This window comes from Geosmithia morbida (genome assembly GCF_012550715.1).
Source record: "Geosmithia morbida isolate 1262 chromosome Unknown scaffold_2, whole genome shotgun sequence".
NCBI classification, from domain to species: domain Eukaryota; kingdom Fungi; phylum Ascomycota; class Sordariomycetes; order Hypocreales; family Bionectriaceae; genus Geosmithia; species Geosmithia morbida.
Window position 1 is genome coordinate 1,689,393 of NW_023336189.1, and position 22,677 is coordinate 1,712,069.

The 22,677-nt window shown below is 51.6% G+C and overlaps 9 protein-coding genes across 9 annotated transcripts; 4 read left to right on the forward strand and 5 right to left on the reverse strand.

Annotated features, from left to right (window-relative positions):
* Nucleotides 1-422: 422 nt before the first annotated feature.
* Nucleotides 423-3,620, reverse strand: GMORB2_4146 (GPI ethanolamine phosphate transferase 1; the record flags this gene model as incomplete). The annotated part of the gene is made up of 4 exons (XM_035466121.1): nucleotides 423-1,246; nucleotides 1,309-1,553; nucleotides 1,608-3,351; nucleotides 3,443-3,620. The coding sequence occupies 4 exons, from the start codon at nucleotides 3,618-3,620 to the stop codon at nucleotides 423-425; spliced, it is 2,991 nt and encodes a 996-aa protein (XP_035323958.1).
* A 505-nt stretch (nucleotides 3,621-4,125) lies between these two features.
* On the forward strand, nucleotides 4,126-4,712 carry GMORB2_4147 (uncharacterized protein; the record flags this gene model as incomplete). The annotated part of the gene is made up of 2 exons (XM_035466122.1): nucleotides 4,126-4,145; nucleotides 4,376-4,712. The coding sequence occupies 2 exons, from the start codon at nucleotides 4,126-4,128 to the stop codon at nucleotides 4,710-4,712; spliced, it is 357 nt and encodes a 118-aa protein (XP_035323959.1).
* Nucleotides 4,713-6,203: 1,491 nt separating this feature from the next.
* GMORB2_4148 (DNA repair exonuclease SbcCD ATPase subunit) lies at nucleotides 6,204-7,672 on the reverse strand (the record flags this gene model as incomplete). Its single annotated transcript, XM_035466123.1, has 2 exons — nucleotides 6,204-6,418; nucleotides 6,484-7,672. The coding sequence occupies 2 exons, from the start codon at nucleotides 7,670-7,672 to the stop codon at nucleotides 6,204-6,206; spliced, it is 1,404 nt and encodes a 467-aa protein (XP_035323960.1).
* Nucleotides 7,673-8,392: 720 nt separating this feature from the next.
* Nucleotides 8,393-9,849, forward strand: GMORB2_4149 (AAA+-type ATPase, SpoVK/Ycf46/Vps4 family; the record flags this gene model as incomplete). The annotated part of the gene is made up of 4 exons (XM_035466124.1): nucleotides 8,393-8,452; nucleotides 8,527-8,797; nucleotides 8,885-9,257; nucleotides 9,324-9,849. The coding sequence occupies 4 exons, from the start codon at nucleotides 8,393-8,395 to the stop codon at nucleotides 9,847-9,849; spliced, it is 1,230 nt and encodes a 409-aa protein (XP_035323961.1).
* Nucleotides 9,850-10,729: 880 nt separating this feature from the next.
* Nucleotides 10,730-12,137, forward strand: GMORB2_4150 (cysteine-S-conjugate beta-lyase; the record flags this gene model as incomplete). The annotated part of the gene is made up of 2 exons (XM_035466125.1): nucleotides 10,730-11,983; nucleotides 12,045-12,137. The coding sequence occupies 2 exons, from the start codon at nucleotides 10,730-10,732 to the stop codon at nucleotides 12,135-12,137; spliced, it is 1,347 nt and encodes a 448-aa protein (XP_035323962.1).
* A 1,897-nt stretch (nucleotides 12,138-14,034) lies between these two features.
* Nucleotides 14,035-15,363, reverse strand: GMORB2_4151 (Serine incorporator (Serinc); the record flags this gene model as incomplete). Its single annotated transcript, XM_035466126.1, has 1 exon — nucleotides 14,035-15,363. The coding sequence occupies one exon, from the start codon at nucleotides 15,361-15,363 to the stop codon at nucleotides 14,035-14,037; it is 1,329 nt and encodes a 442-aa protein (XP_035323963.1).
* Nucleotides 15,364-15,405: 42 nt separating this feature from the next.
* On the reverse strand, nucleotides 15,406-15,620 carry GMORB2_4152 (Serine incorporator (Serinc); the record flags this gene model as incomplete). Its single annotated transcript, XM_035466127.1, has 2 exons — nucleotides 15,406-15,489; nucleotides 15,570-15,620. 2 exons carry the CDS (start codon nucleotides 15,618-15,620, stop codon nucleotides 15,406-15,408), a joined length of 135 nt encoding a protein of 44 aa, XP_035323964.1.
* Nucleotides 15,621-16,301: 681 nt separating this feature from the next.
* GMORB2_4153 (Nodulin-like) lies at nucleotides 16,302-18,148 on the forward strand (the record flags this gene model as incomplete). The annotated part of the gene is made up of 4 exons (XM_035466128.1): nucleotides 16,302-16,385; nucleotides 16,462-17,372; nucleotides 17,465-17,598; nucleotides 17,670-18,148. The coding sequence occupies 4 exons, from the start codon at nucleotides 16,302-16,304 to the stop codon at nucleotides 18,146-18,148; spliced, it is 1,608 nt and encodes a 535-aa protein (XP_035323965.1).
* Nucleotides 18,149-19,242: 1,094 nt separating this feature from the next.
* On the reverse strand, nucleotides 19,243-22,635 carry GMORB2_4154 (PGAP1-like protein; the record flags this gene model as incomplete). Its single annotated transcript, XM_035466129.1, has 1 exon — nucleotides 19,243-22,635. One exon carries the CDS (start codon nucleotides 22,633-22,635, stop codon nucleotides 19,243-19,245), a length of 3,393 nt encoding a protein of 1,130 aa, XP_035323966.1.
* Between the last annotated feature and the right edge of the window lie 42 nt (nucleotides 22,636-22,677).

A 22,677-nucleotide genomic window follows, 5' to 3' on the forward strand; every position in this document is an offset into this window, starting at 1 on the left:
ATGCCAAGATACATACATGCTTTGTTCGTACAATCTGCCGTTGAGAAAATGACGTTCACATCTTCGAAAGGTCTCGGGTGTTGCCGGAATACCCCAGGAAACTAGCGGCATCTGTGTCACAACGTAGCGTCGTGATCTAATACCAAAAGTTATTCACCCACGACCTACTCGTACAGCACTGCAAGTGGCATCTCCCTCACACACCCCTTCCTCATTTGTCGATTAGTACGAGTAGGAAAGGAGAGCGAATGCGTGAAGCTAGTTCGTTAACACGTTACGTACAGGTACGTTGCGCTATCACACTCGCGCGGCACCCCATGACCCTCGGACCCTCGTTACATACCTACTTTACACACGGGAGACAAAACTGGAATGTATGTAGTTGATGCTTTATTGAATTATCGTAAACGGCCCCCTAGCTGCTATTTGGACTTGGTTGCCGTAGAGCGTGCCTCTCCGTCGATACCCTTCTTGCTACCCTCATTGTTCTGTATCGATGGAGGGACCTGGGCCGGTTCAACCTTAACACCGGCAATAAACAGGGAGCTGACACCCTCCAGCAAGGCTACAAATACGCACAGTAGACTGGCAATGAGGAAGTGCGTAATTGTCGACCCAATCTCCAGCCATGACCCTTCATCCTTGACTACCCAGAAGAAGTAGAGAGTGAGAATGTCGCTCAGTGCCATGGCCAGCATGAAGAGGGCCGACGGCGCCACACCGAGACGCTTGTTCAGCACACCTAAGTTAGCCGACATCAAGGCAAAGGGGATCATGAGCTTGATGATGAGTAGGGCGCCCTGCGAGAAGGGGTCGAACACGGGAATCAGCCGGCTCACACTCTCTAGGCTGAAGGATGATATCGACGCAATGTTGCCCGTGCTGAAGAAGGCTGATTGCAGGAGCACCATGAAGAAGAGTACCACGCGCGCGTCTGAAAGGGTCAGTGGTCGGAGAAGGCGTTCCGCCTTGGCATCCGCTTTGCTATTGCCATTACTGCTCGTGGTCGTACTCGCTACCGCAGGCAACGTGCTCGAGCTCGTCATAAACCTCTGAATGCTGTACTCGAGCTTGACCCACGTCAACAGAGTAATACCAAAGGCCACATAGAAGAGGCCCTCGTACGAGATAGTGAGGATCACGAATGTAGGGGCGCACGTCAGGAACAGCACCATAAGCCTGTGCATGTAATGCGTACTGGGGTTGGGATCTAGCCTGTACGCTACGGGCGCCAGGAACGAGACGACTATCTCAAGAAGTCAGTAAATACCGTGTATGCACATAAACGGTGCGGGGGAAGATGCGTACCGAGAACGATCCACCCGACAATCTGGTTTCCAACTGGAAGGCCCCGGTTTGCCTGGAGTGACAGAGCGCTGGATCGCGTTACCAGCGTAGCCAGTAGTGTCAATCCCACCTGGATTCCGGTAATAATTCGGCTTGTAGAGCTGGCCGGCTTGATCCCTTCTACCCGCGTGAAGTCGGCAAGAACGAAGTCCTCTAGCGCAAGGTACAGGAACCCAATGAGTACCATCAAAGCTCCGCCAACCAGGCTGCAGGGCGTTAGAAACAAGCGAAAAAGGAGTGTATATAGGGGATGTACCTACATTAGTGGTACACTCTCCACCTTCATGGCAGGTAGAAGTGTAAAGACACTCATGGCAATGCATGATATGCTCCAAGTGGCGCTGAGGAGGCCGTGGTACCTAAGAAACTCGATGCCGTAGGCAGCTGGCCACAAAGCTGCGAGGAGGAACAGGCCGGTGAAAATCTCGCGGTGGATATATCCAAGTGCTAGTGACTCGATGACGGCAATGTAAAGGCCAGTGCTGACAACAAAAGTCAACACGGCACCCGCCGACTTGATGTGGCCAAACAGGATCTTGCTTCCCTCGACGATGCTGGCCTTGCGGGCATGGACCTCTTCCCAGAAAACAACCGGGAAGAAGCAGTAGATATAGTAGGTAGCAGGGGAGCTCGAGATGATAAATGACGCATAGAGTGCCACCAGGACTGACGAAAAGAATATGACACTGGCAAAGGACCTCTGCGGAGGGTTCGCCATAGGTACGACAAACATGTCGACAACTGTCGTTAGGGCAAATGCCATCCAGCCAAGGTAACCCAGAGTGATGACGGTCCTGAGGAAAAGCCAGTCGTACGTCTGCAGGTAGCGCAGGCCACTGAGGCCTAGTCCAATGAGAGCATCGCACTCTTCCACGGCCTCTTCATACTTGCCCTCGACAATGAGGTCACGTATGCTTGATAATCGCTCCTCAGGGGTTAGCCCCTCGGAGCTGAGGAGGCTGTAAGGGACGAACCGGAGCTGCCTCTGCTGCTTCAGTTCCTCCTTGACACGGTACATCTCCAGGATACCTTGAGCGTTCACAAGGAGGGCCTCGGCCTTTTCCTTGCTGCTTGCTGCCAGGTAGGAGAGAGGCAGCTCGCCAACCGAGTTGGCGGGGAACTCGGTGCCAATCAAGTACGCCATCAACGCAGCAACATCCGCCTGTGCAATATCGTGCCTGCGCACATGGTCTAGTGCCCAGTCGGATGAGAGTTCATCGTGTCCTGGTGCAACCATGCCAGGAAATAGTTGAGGGGGTGCGACACCGGAACCCCAGGTAATCAATGGAGTCCTGGTGTTATCTGGGTGACCATCACCGTGGCTTCCCCAGTCGCTCATGCCGTGGTCAGCTGTGAAGACGTAGGCAGTCCTTCCATCCTTGTAAAAGTTGTCGATGAGCTCTGTGACCTCCTTGACACCTTGATCGACGATTCTGATGTTGTCGAGATACTCGGGCGAGTAGGGCCGCTTGGCGTGGCCGGTAGTGTCGAGACCCAACAGATGGAGGAAGAAGACGACTTTATCTTGGCGCACGGCATTGTTTAGCTCGGGGTTGACGGCCGCCTCGGCGAAGAAGTCTTTGACGTGGTCAAAAACCCAAAAGTCGAGATGCATGCCATCCTTGGAGAAGTCTTCGAGCTCCGCCCCGTACATGTAGGCGTCCACTCGGCCCGGGACAGCACCGCGCTCAAACATGGGGAGAATATCAGGGCTGCCCCAGCTCCAGGTATGGCGACTCCTGTTGAAAACACTGTCAAAGCCGACGGGGTTGAGCTTCCAGCCGGTAGCGACGGCCGAAACATCTTCGTACAAGCCAGCAATCAAGGCAACGTGGCCGGGACGTGATTCGGTCGGGACACGAGTGTGTGACACACCAAAGGTTCCCTCTTCGAGAACCTTGGAGCGTAGGAAAGGGGCGAGCGGCCGCGGAACGAGGTCGTCATCTGTGGTGGGGTAGGGCAGTGGGAAAGACTGGAAGGCCTTGTCGGCTCGAAGCCCATCGCCTAGATATATGAAGTGATGTTAGCAGTGGATCCATGACCATCACTTAGACTCATGTATGAAAGTGACACTACTGCCGTGCCCTTCACGTACCGACAAAGAGAACGAGTCTGTCGGCTGGCGCCCTGTCTGTAGGTTGACGTTCCACGCCAAACAGGCGCATCCCTGAGACGACTGGGCTGACAAAGTAAATGTCGAAGATGGAGACAATGTAGACCAGGTGGAACACCATGGCCGCAGCCAGGAAGCCGAAACGAGTGATGGCAGTCATGGCGGCGGCAGTCCGGGAGATGCTGGTGTGCGGAAAGCGAAGCTATCTCTGGTTTGGCGGACTGTTAGAAATTCAATGCCAAGGAAGCACTTCCATAGCTCGGGGCAGCGAGAATCTTGAGATAGACAGGGGGGGTTGGATCTAGCAAACGTTGAGAAATGAAGAGAGGAATCATTCGTTCTGGAGCCTAGCAACAAGTCCGAAATGATGAGAAGAAGAAGGAAAACGGTTACAATAAAGAAAGTGTCGCGATTCTGTATGCAGATGATAGGAGCTTCTTCTTGTCCAGCCAGATCAATGCACTCCGTGGCTGTCTGGTGTCCAAGGGGCCTGACACTGTTCGCGACGTGGACAAAAATTAATGTACATATACATAGTAGAGAGAAATATCAAGACGCGTGGCCAATGAAATGCTCACGCGGTAGTGGTGTCACAGCTTCCACCTCTCAAGGTAGATAAAGTGGATCAATTCTGTGGTGTTACAAGATTTCCAATAAATACAAATATGCTTCTTTTTACAGCACCGTATCAAGGTGCACAACGACTCAATTTTCTTTCTTTTCTATGCTCTTCCTATCTTTGACAAATACAGAAAATCAAACCCTATGATTCAAGAAAACTAGACTTGACGAACGGAGAAACATATATATATATATATATTCACAAATCCCCATTCCCGCGAGGAATCCATCCCTCTTGACCCTTAATCACGACCTGAGGCTAGTAACTCCCAAACCGATGGGCAGAGATGACAGGACTACCACGGTCATCATCGACATAGACACAGTCGCTACCAATCTGTTCCAGGATTCAGTCACGGGGGACAGTGTTGACGACAGCGTTCTCTCCCTCAGTCGCCGCAATGACCACCTGACCGTCGCTCTTCTGGGCGTAAGCTCCGTCAGGAGCGTCGTCGAGAATCCACTGCGTAAACCCCTTCCACGAGTCCTGGTTTTCCATGTCCTAAGTGAGGATGGAACGGTCCCTATCACGGATGAGCGGGACGTCGATTCAGCCGACGTCAATGGCATCCCAGCTGACCTCAAGCCAAGACCCCAGACCCTGTGGCTGATCGTTGAGCATGTACTGTAGCGTCTCTCATAACAGGTATCATGAAGTGTGGATTAGGATACAAAACACTAGACACGCAACGCAAGTTGTGTTTATTATTTTGATCTTGTTTGTCTTTCTCTTTTTGGCTATTATTCCTTATTTGATATCCTTTGGCACCTCAGGTCTCCTTCCTTCCCAGGTGATCTCCTTCCTCCTATGGTCTCTTTCCTTCCCTCATGGTGCTTGGTAACAGCCATATGAGAGCTGAGAGGCTGTATCTGTATCTCTTCTTCTTCAAGCGACTGTACCCCCTAGGCTCTCGTGAATTAGAAATTAATTTTGCGAAATTGTAAGAGTATATTTCTTTAATCGGCGTATCGTAAACTCCAGCCGTAAGGGAAATTAGGCTTGATTCTCGAATTCTCCATCCTCCACGTAAACGATCAAGCGACACCACGTCCGTACCATCTGCAGACTTAGGCTTAAGATATAAGTCTAAAGATTCAATGGTTTGTTATATGGTCTCGATACTAGATCCTACGAAGGCGTACTAAAAGACTGTGTTTCTTCCCCCAATATCATGGAGCCTACGATGTATCACGTGGGAATGTGCATTTGGATCTTTTAGCGCGTGCAAGCACGCAGGTCTTCGAGTAAGATCCGACATAATATTATCATTGAGTCAGAGTGAGCTGGACTTGTGTGACAGCCAGCGCAGAACTCCAAACTGTCTACGCACATGAACCTACCGGTTTAGCTATGGTTGCTATCAGGAGCTGCGAGAAGCAACATGGTGTGGCTTCTGAACATGCATGTCGAAACAAACAACGGGGCTTTCTAGGTCTAGACTCCAATCGACTTCCCGACGACGATCCTACTAAATCAGAATGGTTATCCTACCTTTTATAGTCATGTAAGACGTTGATTATGATCGTGAACATAGCATGGGTTTCTGTTTTACATCAGAGAAAAGCAACGTTACTAGACTTTATTTATCATAACCTTGTTCAATTGCATACACTCTTGTGCTACGTAATCTTCGAAATGTTGCTTCTCGGACTCGCGATCGAAAAATTGTCCGGAAGATTGACCGTGATCGTGTTGCGCTTCTTTGAGGATACGACGGGAATCATGTGTTTGCAGAGAATCCGGTGCATGCTGATACGCTACCAGTCTGAGGCATCACTAGTTCCACTTACATTTGCCAACTATGAATATGATTAATAAACCTCCAAGTTCGTGTTTTGTGAGCTGTTCGAAGGCCGTTCAGTCTAAGCTGTCATGCACCCTCAGCATAAAAAGCAACTGAGAAACCTTGATGCCTGTGACGGATCTCAAGGTTGTTTTATACCGTACAATAAAGTGCTTTGCAAAAGGGTTTTTTAAGCTGGAGGCCCAGCTGCTAAATACCACAATGGTACTTGTTCTGTGACATGTAAACGCCATTAAGGGGATATTATACGCCAAGAGCAATTCAAATTCAGCACCTCAACCCGGTTCCTTAATCCCAACCATTTCCCGCTTCTCACTTTAGCCTAACGATTCTGAAAGTGACTTGGTTACCCGGCTGTAGAATTTGGATGCGTGAGGCCGTGGGAAAGTGATCTCCTCCAAAAGGTAATAAGGCAGAATATCCATCAGTTCACCGTCGCGACCAGGGTCGAGCTGTGGACGGTACGTGTACTGGACATCTTCGTAGTTTCCACTGGCATCTGCTGTTTCCAGGGCCAGCTTGAAATGCAAGGCTACAAAAGAACAGTAGTGTTAGTCCCTCGGCATCTAGAGGTTCAATGGAAGGGGGTAGTCTTACTCCCGTTGCGGCCAGCTTGGATGCAGTCAAATACATCTTCCTTTCCCTCATGCTTCATGCCCCGGACGATAAGTCCAGTAAGGTCACCGTATAAGTCTTCCTTGGCCTGTGCGGTTTGGACGACTTCCGTAGGAGGACCTCTGAATCCGCCATTTGCTTTCATGGTGCTCCCATTCACCTTGGCACTAATCTCGGCGTTCCGTGCCGCTGCCAGCTTGGTGTTCAATGTCTTGATTTCTGACCGGGCATCACTTAGGCTAGTGCTAAGCTGGTCGACCTTGACCTGCAAGTCGTCGCATCGGGTCTCGGTGGTCTCTAACTTCCTGCCCAGAGAAGACCTTGCTGCCAGCTCGGCTCTCAGCTCAGATATGAGCTTGCTTGAGGCTGTCAAAAAAAGTGTATCAGTATTGTGTGTGCTATCGAAACTACGTACATAGTACTTACCAGCACTATTCTCGTCTGCTTGCCTCTTGAGACGGTCGTAGTTGCGCTCTGCTTCCTTGACCCCAACCTCGCGAAGTTCTTTGTATCTTGATTCTAGGCTCTCATAGCGCCGGCCGAGTTCTTCGAGTTGCTGTCGCAAACTGACATCACCTGAACCGTCATCCGCAGAAGTTTTTCTCCCTGTCCTGTTGGGCCCCACGGATTCCACGCGGTCGTCCTCCAGTTTGTCCTCAAACTCTTCCTCAACCTTGCGTTCGACCTGACCAATCTCATCCACTTCCATAGACTCTTCTCGGCCTGTTTCGAACGCGTCTTCTTCCGGGACATGTTGCGCCTTAGGTGGTGGGCCTTGTGTAGTTGTAGGCTTGTAGCTGGCCTTGGTTGGTGCAATACTGGTGGTTTTGGGTCGGGCGCGTGCTGGCTGCGTTGGCTTTACAAGATCGGGTTCCATGTGGGAATTGTCTGCGTGTCTGCACGATCTTCCATTCGTATCTGCGCTGCCAGTTTTGTCCTGGAGGGCTTGTCGGGCTGTCGCAGTGCCATTCGTTTGCTGGACACCTTTCGGGGCGGGCTTGGTAACTTTGTGAGCGTTTGCCAGCGGTCGACCGCGTGACTTGGTAATTCCCATAGACTTTCCGGGAGCCAGTGATGACGAAGACACTGCCGTATGGAAGTTATCGAAATCGGGCTCAGAGTCAGACCCTATGAGGCCGGAGAAGCCTGGACCGGCTCTAACACGCGGCATGGCAAGCGCGTAAGGATAGATATGTGACTATAAATAAGGAAGGAAGTGCGGTAATCCTGAGGGTAGAAACGAAAGTGTTGGAGAACAGCGACTGTTCTTTTTTGGGTGCATAATATTTAGACATTCGAGGCGCGACCAAACTTCGTTAGAGAATAATCAATTAAAGGCATGAGAGGGGACATTCGATGTTTTGGAGGGACATTCCCAATTAGGACGAAAGTAAACAGAGGAGTTGTGCATATGTGTGTGTAATCTGTACAATGTGCGGGTGGGTCGCGTACATTGGGCTCGACTGTCGTATTGGTGCAATATGGAGGTCCAGATAGTGCCTCAGGCAAGGAACCTAACAAATTTACTAGCTCAAGTCCATACAAGCAGTTAAACGTCGCGACACTAGAGAGACGCAAAGCATTAATGGATACGGGGGACTAATGTTTCATCCTTTACACGTGCAAAAACAGCATCCAATATTACCCAAGTTTCTTTCTTGGTTGATTCTATCTGCATCATTTTCAAGCCGGTATATAATTCGAAAGTGGTTGTGCTCTTCTGCCCCTGCATTCTTCTTGTGTGGTAGCCAGGCATTGCAGCGTCTTTGAATCTTGATCCCGTGCTGCCGCTATTCTCCCAAGTCAGACACTCGCATACATCTTCCATCCATCCGATGCTTGGCATCTGATGCCCGAACAAACCTCATCTTGGCTAAACTTGGCCATCGGGATGAGTGAACGACGCAGACTTGGCGATGTCGCCATGGACGTCATGCTGTTTGCAGGCGTGGTAAGTCTGGGGGAGGGGGTCAACGCCCGAGATGCGTAGGTGGAACCTGATGCTGACGATGGCTGGCGGGCAAGATGACAGCAGGCATCTATGTGGCGAGAACCTTTTTGAATCCGATACTCAGCAACCTGGCAGATCCCGACAAGGAGCGGCAAGAGCAGGCTAAGAACCAGGCCAAGGCACACCTCGAACGTCTGAACCGGCGACATCGAGACAACCAAGACCCCGATGGCGACACAAGCAGCGGCTCAAGACGGGGAGTAGAAGACTTACGTCTCAATGAATACGAGAGCTTGATTGCATTGGAGATGGTGGCGCCCGAAGACATACCCGTGGGATTTGATGGTACGTCGGTGTCGGCAGCTAAAGGCTGTCCAAGATGGCCGATTGTTTCACGTGGAATGACGCACAGGTGCTAACAAAAAGTACTAGACATTGGTGGCCTTGAGTCAATCATCGAGGAAATCAAGGAAGCCGTCATCTATCCACTGACGATGCCTCACATATACTCGCACGCCAAGTCGCTGCTATCAGCTCCCTCGGGCGTCCTATTGTTCGGCCCCCCCGGCTGCGGAAAGACGATGCTGGCCAAGGCCATGGCCCATGAGAGTGGCGCCTCTTTCATCAACCTTCACATTTCTACGCTCACCGAGAAGTGGTACGGCGACTCCAACAAGATTGTCCGTGCCGTTTTTTCCCTTGCCCGCAAAATGCAGCCCGCCATCATCTTCATCGACGAGATTGATGCCTTGCTGGGAACACGCAGGAGTGGAGAGCATGAGGCGAGCGGCATGGTCAAGGCTGAGTGAGTATCTCCTTGCCTCCAAAGGCTTACCCATTAAGGGCCAGAACACCAGCTAACATCGGATAGGTTCATGACCCTCTGGGACGGACTGACGTCGTCAGATTCGTCTGGGAAACCTGCACAGATTGTGGTTCTCGGAGCCACTAACCGCATCCACGACATTGACGAGGCCATCTTGCGCCGTATGCCAAAGAAGTTCCCCGTCTCTTTACCCAACCGCGAGCAGCGCCGGAGAATTCTGCAGCTCGTACTGGACGGGACGAAGACGGATAAGAACGAGTTTGACCTCGACTATGTTGCCAAGGTTAGCGCAGGGATGTCTGGCAGTGACCTGAAGGAGGCCTGCCGGGATGCAGCCATGGCCCCTGTGCGCGAGTACATGAAGCAACACAGAGGACAGGGCCGGGCCATGGCGCCAGTCAACCCAGACGATTTTAGGGGTATCAGGACTTCCGACTTCCTGGGGGGAGTTAGCACCCGGGGTCAGACACACGCACCCAGGCAGAACTCGGTGCATGTGGTTGAGAAGAAGCCATCGTCAAGTGACGAGTACGAGGATGTCGATGAGCCCATTGCCGAGCCTCAGGATTGAGTGATATAAAAGCGAGGGTGCTGTATTACGGTCACGAAGTATTACATATTCACAGGGGTTGCGGGATTGTGTATATGACGCCATTCAAACACGAGCGAGTATCAAACTAGTCAATAAGTCACCAGCGGATATGCGAATATAATCAGGATACCATGGATATTGAAATCGCACGACATTAGTCTGGTAGTGGCGGTAATTGTTTGCAATGAAGCAATCGTGAATTAAGCCATAAGAATGAAGGGCACACTATCGTACTCACTTTTTCAAAAAGTTAAGTACAGCTAGTATTACTACTGTTGCAATCCCATGATATGGGATCGGAGCCTCCGGAGTCTCGGGACAGTGCAATGTACAGGGTGGATACTGTATTGAAGCACGTCATTCGAAGCCGGTCATTCGGCATTCAGCGCAATGGCTCATGGATAGCGGGGTACATATGCACTCTCAGTAGAGTGTCGTACGGAAAAGGTGCTTTTTAACAAGTCTCCCTCCGTAAATCGGCCCTGGAGAGATAGTCGACGGGCATCATAAGCCAGTCAGGCAGGGCAACTGCAAAGCAATGACCCTCTAATGCTCCATATCATGTATTACTAGAAGAGCAAGATGAGATACTAAAATTATACAGAGCTCACAGGCACAAGTACCATTTATCAGGGTTACCCCACAGCATGAGTCCGCCCACCATCTTTTTACCATCTTTTCACCATCTATTCACCTTCAAGACCTATTTGTATCTATCAATCCATCCACCCACCGAATGCCAGTCTTGAGATTTTCTTCCTTCACAACGTCACATTAACTTCCCCCATTACTATTTCCTATACTCGTCCCACCTCCCTACCCTTCGCCCCCGGAATTTCTTGAACCGCTCATCATTGTCATGGCTGCCCCTCAGCCAAATGGCAACAAGCCAGTCGCTAAGTCTAGTCACCCTCTCAGCCGGGTCGATCTAGATGGCAACGACCTCCCCCCATCTCCTGCTCCATCTAGTCCGCGAAACGGACGGCGGCGCTACGCTTTCGCCACCGAACTCGTCTACACAGACAGCAAGGACCAGTACGGCGCCTCGAGCATCCCTATCTACCAATCCGCCACCTTCAAGCAGACGACAGCTTACGGTGGTCAATCTGAGTACGACTACACGCGTTCGGGCAATCCCACGCGAACCCATCTCGAGCGACACATGGCAAAGATCATGAATGCCAACCGCGCCCTCGCCGTCTCCTCAGGTATGGGCGCCCTGGATGTCATCTCGCGACTCCTCCGACCTGGCGATGAGGTCATCACCGGTGATGATCTCTATGGCGGCACCCACCGTCTCCTGACATATCTCGGTACCAACCAGGGCATCACGGTACGCCACGTTGACACAACGAAGGTCGACGTCGTCAAGGCCAGCATTTCTGAGAAGACGGCTATGGTCCTCCTTGAGACCCCCACCAACCCTCTCATCAAGATTGTCGATATTCAGAGCATCGCCACCTACGCCCACGAGGTCAACCCCAAGTCTCTCGTCGTTGTCGACAACACCATGATGTCGCCCATGCTCCTTAATCCCCTCGAGATCGGTGCCGATATTGTCTACGAGTCCGGAACCAAATACCTGTCTGGTCACCACGACATCATGGCCGGTATCATTGCCACCAACGACACCGAGATTGGCAACAGGCTCTTTTTCACCATCAACTCGACCGGCTGTGGCCTGTCACCCAACGACTCCTTCCTGCTCATGCGTGGCGTCAAGACGCTCGCCATCCGTATGGAGAAGCAGCAAGCCAATGCACAGGCCGTTGCCGAGTTTCTCGAGTCCCATGGCTTCCGCGTCCGCTATCCCGGTCTCAAATCCCACCCCCAGTACGACTTGCACTGGTCGACAGCCCGCGGTGCCGGTGCAGTCCTCTCCTTTGAGACTGGCGACCCTGTCGTGTCGTCCAAGGTTGTCGAGGCTGCCAGGATCTGGGGCATCAGCGTCAGCTTCGGCTGCGTCAACAGTCTGATTAGCATGCCTTGCCAGATGAGCCACGCTAGCATTGATGCCAAGACCCGCGCCGAACGCCAGATGCCAGAGGACATCATCCGCTTGTGTGTCGGAATTGAGGATGCCACGGATCTGATAGAGGACCTTTCTCGCGCAGTGAGTCACTCTGATAAATTATGATCAATAAGTGAAAACATGACTAACCCATACATTACAGCTTGTGCAAGCCGGTGCTGTCACCGTGACTATGGACGGATTCCACGCGGCCGGCGCTGCAGCAGAAATTGGCAAGACCCCGCTCACTATTTGACCTTTTTTCTCCTCTTCTTTCCTCTCTTCAAACCGCGGGTTGGTTTTATGGCGTAATGACGGTTGACAACGATTTTATTCGTTACGCGTAAACAAAAACAAAAAAGAATTTCTTCCAAATGGAAGACAGGAGAATATAATTAAAAGAAGAGCAATCACAGCATGAAGAAGACTGCCCAGTGGGCATACGGGTATTCAAACGAGAGAGTAACTGCTTTTACTTTCCCTGGGAAACAAATAAACTTTTTCGAATACTACCACACCAAACTTTTGTCCCTGTCCGTTGAAAGTGACGACCCTGGGAACTCTCAAATTCAAGCCCTTTTATAATTTACACTCGCTCTCAAAGGGGCTGAGTCCTCGAAGCTGCTTTATCATCGTGTGCCTAGGAAAGGTGTTAGTCACAGAAGTATTGCAAAAGAGTGGGAGGGTTGACAAAGTACAGTTGAGGAGGCACCGGTTCTGTAGAGGATCTCAGTTATGGGAACGCTGTCGCGATTTGTTGCTTGCAGCCATTCCGATAACATAAGTGACGCCTCTTTGTCTCGCCATTCAGACGTGGCGCTGGAGGAGACATGGCGTCCGGAAGATGTATCACTGCTCCTGTCGGGAAAGGGAGTGTAATTAGTAAAAGGATCCCCTTTCGGTAAACCAGACCCCCGCAGAAGAAGGACAACACGATTATTGGAGTAGGATATGGCGTACAAACGAACGGTGTCACTTCTGCGGTCCTGCGCCATGACGGTGATGGCAATACAATAGACAAAATCAAGAAATATGGATATGGTTTATGAATGCTTGGCGTCAATCGAAATAGGAAGATGAAGATGATACTTAAAGGGGCAGCAGGATAAAGAAGAGAGGGAGGAAATCGCTACAATTTATATCAGAACTTCCTTTATTTCGGGTCTGCCCCCCTTCCCATCTCTCCTCCGTCGTATGCAACGAATTTGTTGCTCCGTCTACATTATAGAAATATGAACACGAAACAGGACCAGTGGATTTGGCCCTATAATCAACCGTGGAGGAGCGGGTGGAACAGAGCCGGAGCAAAAAGCGCGCATCTTGTGAGTTGTTTCCGCATTGCTCTAGGATACTTTCCACGACAGACAGGTTTACTAACCTTCCGCGGTTGCACAAAGAGGGGGAGAAGATGAAATCCAAGCAAGGCTGTATGCCTATACCACCGTATACGCCGGACAGATCCTTCTGCACATACTCATGCGCGTGAGACACATACGCCTGGGGCTTCTTTACTGTGCCAGCCAGCTGACGATATACGGGTTGTTATATTCTCGGTTGTAGAAAAGAGACATCATGCGTAACCAACCGTATTTTCATGCGGTTGAGACAGAAAGCCGGCGGTAGCTTCTCATTGGATTCATGGTATCCAAGTGAGTATCATCACAAGGTCTGCTCTAGTTTGAGTGTGATGCTAATAACCACCCCTTTTCCATCTTGCCAAGCTGCACGACCTTTGCCAAAGAAGCGACTTCGCCTTTGTACACCAATGCGTCTCTCATTGCCGCTGCCTACTATATGTGCTTAGGTATCGCTACACCTCTGACGACAAATTCCCGGCCCTTGGTTGGGTAGCCTCGCGGGGAGGACGAAAGAATCGTGCATGAATATATGTGCACAGGACATGCGCCTTGCGAGCTCATAGCAGACACGGCTGTCTGCCATAGTTAAAACTTGAAAACAGGATTTTGAATTTCAGTTTTGAAGTTGCAATTGAGACGGGTACGTTGTTGTACCGTTACACAACACTACAGCTGCTAGAAAGACATGTTTCTGCTAGATAATAGGACAATGATAATGATGCTGTGAAAGGGGGCAACGGTGCTGGTCCGAGTAATGGTGGTTTAAGGAAGGTTTGCGCGTGCGATTGAAGCAAGCTACGAGAAATCAAAGCGTTCGGGGAGAACAATTGGCGCCACAAGCGTCCAAATATACATGCCATGGCATGCCCAAGCGCTCACAATCTTGATCCAACTTGCCGCATAAGTGCGGCCCACCGTGGCAAAATCACCATCTTCCGCGGTTTCCTCGTGGCTAAGAACAAGCAGCGTCGAGACCCAGCATGTCGCCAGGAAGAAGATAACGTGGAAGATGGTGTAATTGTACTGCGTGCTTGACCTCTCGTCGTCGTGGTTGCTGTTGTCTCCACCACTCTCACTCTCGTCATCTGAAAGCAGGGCATCGGCCGGGAGGCTACCCTCCTCTACAGCTCGGCGAAGTGCTTCGGCCCGCATCTGCCGCCGACTTCCGGGTTGCTGTGTAACGAGATCATGCTCATCATCGTCGGAGAGACGAATTGCCCCGGAGTCGCTTCCAAGGCCGAGACTCTGCGTTGCGGCACGGGTCGTCGTGTATGCAACCGTCAGCAGAGTCACGACAGCTCCGATAACGACGGACGTGGTACGCGTCCCCTGGCCACGCACAAAGGGGTTGCAGTGCTTGTCGTCCGGCTCCATGGAGACGGCGGACATGGTCAAGTAAGTACAGTAGACAGCAACCATGGCAGCCTGGGCAAGACCAGCCTTGGGGTTATGTGCCTGGACTGCCGGGTTGATGGAGAGTATCGAAATACCAATCCACAGAAGTAGATTGATGGTGATGGCAGCCTGGTTCATAGAGCATCCGGAAGGAGCAAAGAAGATGTACTGGACGACAGTCATTGCAATTGACGCAATGTACATGCCGAGCGTGGAGCCAATTAGAACAAAGCGCCAGAATCTGGAGTCAGTATCCTCGATTTTCTCCAGGCAGTATTCAGCCCAGTTATGGGCAAGGTCGACAAGGAGAATGAGACCAAGTAGAAGGAACAGAATGCCTCCAATGTACGAAATGTAGTTGCCCCAAAACATAAAGAATTCGTCAGGAATGAGGAATGACAGAACGACGAAGGCGAGCCAGGCAATAATCTTGGGGCCCCAGTAGCCATTCTGGATCGCAGCCCGAGGGTTCTTGGAGGAAGTGACGCCAAAGAGGAGGCCAGCGAATATCAAGTGAAACAAGCCGAGGGCGAAGTTGATGCGATGGACGGCCAGCCAGCCATAGCATTGTCCAGTCGGACAATCTATTTTAACGTAGTCCAAAGTAAGATGTTGCAACTTATTGATTGCCCACGGTGTGAGCATGATCCATGCGACTATGGAGTTGATGAGAAGCATGAGAGCGTATGCGATACGGGTTGCGACACTGTTGAGTCGACTGGTTAGCATTGAGCGCGCATCGATGGGGCGGAGCCAAGCAAGATAGAGCCGTTACCTGTTACCGCATTTCCCGCATGCGCTGCAGACCATGGAGCATGTGGCCGCTCCGCAGCAGCTGGCGCCAAAGGACACGAGCTAAAGAAACAGAAGGCAAGTCAGCATGGTGAATTAATCGTTGGGCGGTGCCACCACGACGGCTGGGAAGAGGGACATACCGTGCCCACGCTTGGCAATGCCAACAGGGGCAGCGACAAGAGGGCACCCATTGCGAAGCTGTGGGCGGCGGCTGGTTCAGTGGCTCGGTTCGAGGTTATGTGTAGACGAGTGTCCCTTCAGTGTGTATCGTGTTGTCTGATAAGAATGTCTCGATGACAGTGGAAACTCGCGAAGTTTTGGCGACGAGGCGAATCCGGAGGGCGCACGAGAGAGGATCCAAAGTGAGGTCACAAAAGTCTTGGCACTAAACTTATCTAATCACTTAACTGGGTCAGACAGTGCTGCTATGGCGGTGACGATGGACTGACTGCTGCAACGGAAATGCAAGTATTAGTATTGGACCGCTAACGGGTGGATGGCCAACGGCTGATAACCAGTCGGGCAAGTGTCTCGCCAGCAATCCCAATTTGCACTGTATTCGTCATCCCCCGACACCATTAAGTCGTGTGTATCAGGTAGCTTTCACACAGTATATGTACTGTCATCTTCATGCGCCTGAGCATCGTGGCCACATTGATAGCACAGGGGCCACAAGATTGCTTATGATTACGTATCTCACTCTCGCTTCATTCCTTCCTTCCCCCTCTCACCTCAAGACGAGCTGTTCTCAAGACGAGCCTCCAAGAATATACTTTATCCTTTTCGTTACTGTTATCGTTATTCTCGTACATATCGTTGACTGTGCCTAAATGACTATCTACCGTTGATGCCCGCTTCCAACATCTACAACGATGCAGCACAGTAACGACTTGCGGCGCTCTCGTATCATCGCGAGCATAGCCGCTACGGCCATCGCCCTCGCCTGTGGTTCCAACGTGAGTTTTTGAATCTGGATTGAAAGAGACGTCCCATATTCATCTACGGACGTGTTTAGTTGCTGACTGTTTTCAGTATGTCTACTCGGCATGGGCGCCGCAGTTTGCCGAGAAGCTCAAGCTCTCGGCCACTGAGAGCAATTTGATCGGACTTTTTGGCAACCTGGGCATGTACTTGCTCGGAGTCCCCATCGGCATGTTCATCGATAACCGCGGCCCCCGGCCTGCCGTCCTGGGTGGCGCCCTGCTTCTCGCCGTGGGCTACTTCCCTCTCCACCAGGCCTACGACAGCGGGTCCGGTTCCGTTTTGTTGTTGTCCTTCTTCTCGTTCCTGTCTGGACTTGGTGGCTGCATGGCGTTTGCGGCAGCCATCAAGACCTCGGCGCTTAACTGGCCAGGTCACCGCGGCACCGCGACCGCCTTCCCCCTCGCTGCCTTTGGACTGAGCGCCTTCTTCTTCTCGACCATCGGTGGACTCTTCTTCCCGGGAGACACAAGCGCGTTCTTGATGCTCCTCGCCGCCGGAACCTGCGGCATCACCTTTATCGGTTTCTGGTTTCTCAAGGTCCACGCCAACTCGCCCTACCAGGCCGTATCCGATGAGGACGACTCCGAGCGACAGACACAATACCGCCGTCCTAGTGGCCCTCGCCGCGCCTCATCCAAGGAGGCCAAAGCACGCCGAGACCTCGGCAATCTAGATGACGATCTTGAACCTGGTACGTCGACAACAGCAGCCTCATCTTCTACCCGGGACCCAGAAACCCCTGCCGTCAACTCCGCGGTAGAGCGCCGCGCGAGCGCCGACGAAACGTCCTCCCTCATATCCAGCTCCGACGTCGAAGAACTAGTGGGAAGAAGCAGTGTTGATTTGGATATGTCCCATCGACTAGATATCCGTGGATTTAGCCTCCTCCGTAGTCTCGACTTTTGGCAACTCTGGCTCATCATGGCCATCCTTGCTGGTATTGGCATCATGAGCATTAAGTATGACCCCCCCTTTTCCCAACAAACTCCTTTTAATCATGCGCGCCCTGCATGAGGAGAATAATCCGGACTGATTAGCTCACGCCTACCAGCAACATCGGAAACAACGCCAAGAGCCTTTGGCAGCGATACGACAAGGACGTGAGTCGAGAGTTCCTCGTGGGCAGACAGCAGATGCACGTTTCTATTCTGTCCATCGGTAGCTTCTTGGGCAGACTTTCGAGCGGTTGGTTCTATCCCCTCCTCCTCAAATGCCTTGCAAACCCAAACTGAATATCGTATATTAAACCCTGGCAGGTGTCGGATCCGACTTCCTCGTCAAGAAGATGCACGCCAGCCGTGTATGGTGTCTCGTTGTGGCCACCCTCGTCTTCTTCCTAGCCCAGGCCTGCGCCCTCACCATCGAAGACCCTCACTACCTGGTTCTGGTATCCAGTCTCTCGGGTATCGGCTACGGTTTCCTATTTGGCGTCTTTCCGTCTATCGTGGCCGAATCATTTGGCATCCGTGGCCTCAGCCAGAATTGGGGTTTCATGTCCATGGCTCCTGTCATCTCGTCCAACGTCTACAACCTGTTTTACGGCCACAACTTTGACAAACACAGCACGACACTTCCCGACGGCGAGCGCGTTTGTCTCGACGGCATCGACTGCTACAGGTCGGCCTACTGGATGACCTTTGGCGCCTGTGGCGTTGGACTCGTCTTTTCCCTATGGGTCATCCACCACCAGCGCGTCCACCAGAGGTTGCCTAACAAGGGCAATGAAGAGGACTGATTGACATAAGGATGCTCTTGATCTAACCCACCGGAGAAGACTGCACATACATAATAGTATCGAATGATTGCACGGGAAGGGAAGCGACAGATTTAGCGACATATTTTACATAGATACAGGCGAATATAGCAGGTAGGAGGGTCCATCTAGCAGCCCCAGGAAGATAACCGGGTTGGGAACATATCCGGAAAAGACAGTGATATATGGCGTTTGGGTTGATTGGCCAGAGCCTACACAGACGTGTTGGTTTAATGTCTTTTTTTGTTGCTCTTTTTTTCTCCTTTTGTCATACAGAGGGATACTAGATACCCATCTATACTAGAACGTTACTCCTAAGGCATCATGGGATTCCACTTGCAGTATCTTCCCAATCTCAACATTTCACGCGCGACGATGGCAGTAGCCGTTTGTGTTTCGATCTGTCGTATTTCAAAAGGCATTATTCGCTATATGAGTTGTGAGTTCCTCCTCCGCTCACTGCTTCCTGTCCTGGGTTTGAAGCCCTCCGTCGTCCTGTTATTTCTATATAAAGAAGACAATAAAAAGGGTTCACAACAAGGGGGCCCTGCCAACCTTATTATCAAATACTAGTATTATGCCAGCTCCAAACTCGTTTCTCACATCCCGTACCCTTGATTCCCTTTGAACGCCAAGCAGATGCCTCGATAAGAAGAAAAAACAAAAGACGATTACCAAAAAGAGCAAGTATTCTGACCACTCTCTTCTCCCTCTTCGACAATAGTCTCAATATAAGACAAGTTATTGTATCCTGCTCAACAATGCAGAAGGAGAGACAGACAAAATCCGCAAAAAAAAAAAAAAAAAAAGGTCAGAAATACGAACGATGTGCGTATTTATGACTCCAAGACGCATTGTTTTCCCAGAGGATAATCCCATCGCAGAACCGATGGTAATGCCAAAATAAGCTGAATGTTTGTCAAACGGATCATGACGGCGCAGCTGCCAGCTTGCTGATATATGCTGAAATAATCCGGATGGGGATAATTGCAGTGGTTGGAAAAGGGAAAGAACAAAAAAAATCGAAAGCCGCTCGTGATACATTTTATGCTAAAGGAGCATTCTCCGTCGGGACGTCAAGGCGCCTTGCCACCTTTCCAAGCTTCGGCGGTATTTCCACCGAACATGGTACCAATGCCGTTGAGGGACCACGGATTCGTCGTTGAATGGACTATGACAAGCCAGGCGGCTATCACGTTCACAAGTTGGTGAAGAATATAGGCGTGGGAGACGCCGTATACTCCAGCGCACAGCGCTGTGGCAAACAGAAGTACGCTCGTGACGTGGCATAAGCCGCCGTTGAGGCGTGGAATCATCCTTCCCGTTGTCAGATTCTCAACAAGCAGGATGAACGGCATGATGGATAGAATATTATGGTGAGATGAGAAGGGCGTGAGCCAGTGTACGGCCAAGTTACGAATCCATACCGCCAGAATAGGGAGGTTGATTGGCAGTACCCAGAGCATGAGGAGTAGCACCGAATGGGTGTAGTGGTAGTAGTTGTAGCTGCTGTTGGAAGCATGTCCCGTGGCGTGCAGTGCTCGCACGACGGTGAAAAGCTGCACCAAGCATGCGACCAGGTAAGCAAACTGGTATGGGATGAAGAATGATACCAGGAGAAGCAGAGCTACTGCGGTTATCATTCTTCTTCGAGGCGTCGAGGGAACTAGAGACGATCGGATTCGTCGCGGCTCCATGTTGGAACCCGGCGTCAGTGACGGGCCAACTAGGCCGTAAAGAGCAGCCAGGATGTATGTCACGACCAGAGTGCAGTAGTGAAGACCGACGCAGATACCGATGCATACCAACCCAATGAGGGGGACTAGAGCCCGGAAGAAAGGGTCGTCAGTGCCAATGAACAGATCATTTCGATGGAAGTTCAGGGCGTGGGGAGATAAGCCCTTTCCGTTTAGTGTCGGCCACCATCTCGAGATGGCAGCCTCTCCCACCGATGTTGATAGCAGCGTCATTGACAGGAGCAGCAGGGGGATGGACTGCCTCAGGGATAGATCCAGGCTCCTCGAGAATGAGACAAACATCCCTGTCCGATCATACACTCGAAACTGCTTGCGCAGAACAAGCGTAACGATGAGCAGTGGAAATGCTGCCAAAATGGTGCGGTAGCGCATGTACAGATTTCCAAGGCTCCCCAGGATGTCCACACTGAGTTGAATATGCAACGGTGATTCAATGGACGGGTCGACCCAAAATTGAAATGTGAGCCCTTTCCGGGGTCGCTTCGAGAGAGACGGTGGCACGTAGGGGGCCGTGCCATGAAGTCGGACATCGATACGGTCGGTATTGACAAAGAAGCGAGACTCGTATGGCCGGTCAACGTATTGACGGACCATTGGTGCGAATAGTGCTGTCTTGTCTGCTACAGATTCGCCCTTGAGGTCTAGGCGGTAGGCTAGTAAACTGGAGGTGATACTCGGTATCTCCAATTCCGCAACCATGGGGCGACCCGCAGGCAAGGTTGTAGAAAGGCCAAAGGTAAGAAGATTCTGTAGGGTGATATCATGTCGCTGGTGGAATTCCGAGTGGCCGCTGAACTCAGCAATCATAAAATGGCGTGTTTCTGTCGGGGCCTTATCCACGATGACGACAAATTGATGTTCCGAAAGACGATCGAGATCGTACTGAAGGTACGAGAACGGTTCCGGACCATGTTCTCCTTCAAGGAGGAACGGGTAACGACTGGAGAATGTAGAGGCCGGCAGTACGACTGCATCGTCTGCGGCATTCTCGCAGGCCAGCTTGGTAGAACTGCCAGACCCTTCAGACAGGTTGATGCTCGAAGTAAGTGGTGAGCTAGACCCGGTGAAGACACTGCAGAGCAGAACTTCAATCCCACTCTTACCATTCTCTTCAAGGCCGGCACTGCTCAGCAATGTGAAGCGCCTCAACTCTGGGGACCCTTGCGGGGGCAAGGGCATTAAGTGCGCCTTACCCCTTTGATGGCTGCCAAGCTTGGACAGAACCAGACGATCTCCGGCTGGAACGATTCTGGCGGAGGCGTGGTCGATGGTAAGGAGAGTTGTGCCTCTTTTGACGTGTGCCGCTTTCTCGGAGTCGGGCTCAAGACCTGAAAGGAATCGCTTCTTCAACACACGCATCCTTTCGGCACGAGGCTTTGTCTGGGAGGCGCGGTTGACATCCACGACTTCGTGCAGAGCTCGTGAGACAACTTTTCTAAACTGATCGCACCATAAGATGGCTTGGTGGTCCATACTGGTCCAGACAGTCGGAATTCCTGTAGTGAAGACGGTGAAACCATGGGTCTCGGGGACGAGTGATTCGACGCTCGCGTAGTCCGACGGCACAATAGTATCCAGATTTCCGCCGGCAATCGAGACGAGAGTGACATGCCACAGCGCATTGTTGTTGGCCCATTTTTGCAAATATGCTTCCCTCCAGTAACTGTTGATCTCGTCGTATATCTGAACAATCTGGCGATCGAAAGTGACAGGAGGCCGAGCATGAGGAGCCGACATGGTGATGATTGTGTTGATCGAGTTCGTTTGGTAATTCGGCCGTACCAGCATCGCCCGGGCAACTACACCACCCATAGAGTGGCCCAGGACGATGACGGAAGTCGGGTCAGGGAGCTGTGCATCGCGGACGGTTTGCTGAGGGTCTGAATATAGGCCAAGGATGAAGCGAACGGCCTCATTTAGGTACTCGGCTTGGTCAAGCAGAGTTTGGCCATGGAAAGCGGTAATGTCCTCGTTGAAGTCGACGGTGAAGAAATCAAGGTTGCGGATCCCGGAATCAACTGAGTGTCCGTCGTTCTGCAGCTGTTGATGAAAGTAGTTGGAGGCCTCGGCAGCGATGGGGCGCACCTGCTTGTAGCTTCCAGCGTTGCCTGGGATGAAGAGGACAGGTATACCATGGAGCCTATTGGGATCGTCTACTCCTTGCTCACGGTACAAGTACAGCGAGTATTTGGTAGCGAACCTGGTATGTTCAGTGTCGAACTCAGGATATTGCACATAGTCTGGTCGCATGTAGGACATATGGTAGCCCTTGGGGTCAAGTCGGAAGGTGAACAAGGAGTTGACAATAGCGAGTAGTATGATTATGCCCAGAGACGCCGTCATCAAGGAGAAGGCCGACATAGACCATAGGCTTCGGCACACATTCGAAGGCATTGTCGCTCCGTGGCTCGTCTTTGTCGGCGTGGTGTTGGAAGTTGTGGGAGATAAAGAGCGCTGGATCGGCGGTACAGGCGGTACAGGCGTCACCATGGCGGTAGTGTCGCTTTTTTTTGCATGGCCGTTGCCGTTGGTGCTGCTGCTATGACCGTTTCCATTCTTCCATGCGAGGCCATTGGCGGCGCTTCTGCTCCTCGTTGCGGACGTGGGCAATGCTGGGGTATCGGCACGATCGACTTTGTTCGGTTTGGGGACATCAGACTCTCCGGAGGATTCAGAACCGCCATCGGCCGACCCAGACGAGCGCGTCTTCATGGGGAAAGGCTCTGGAATCCCCCAAGGAGGGGGGACGGGGGG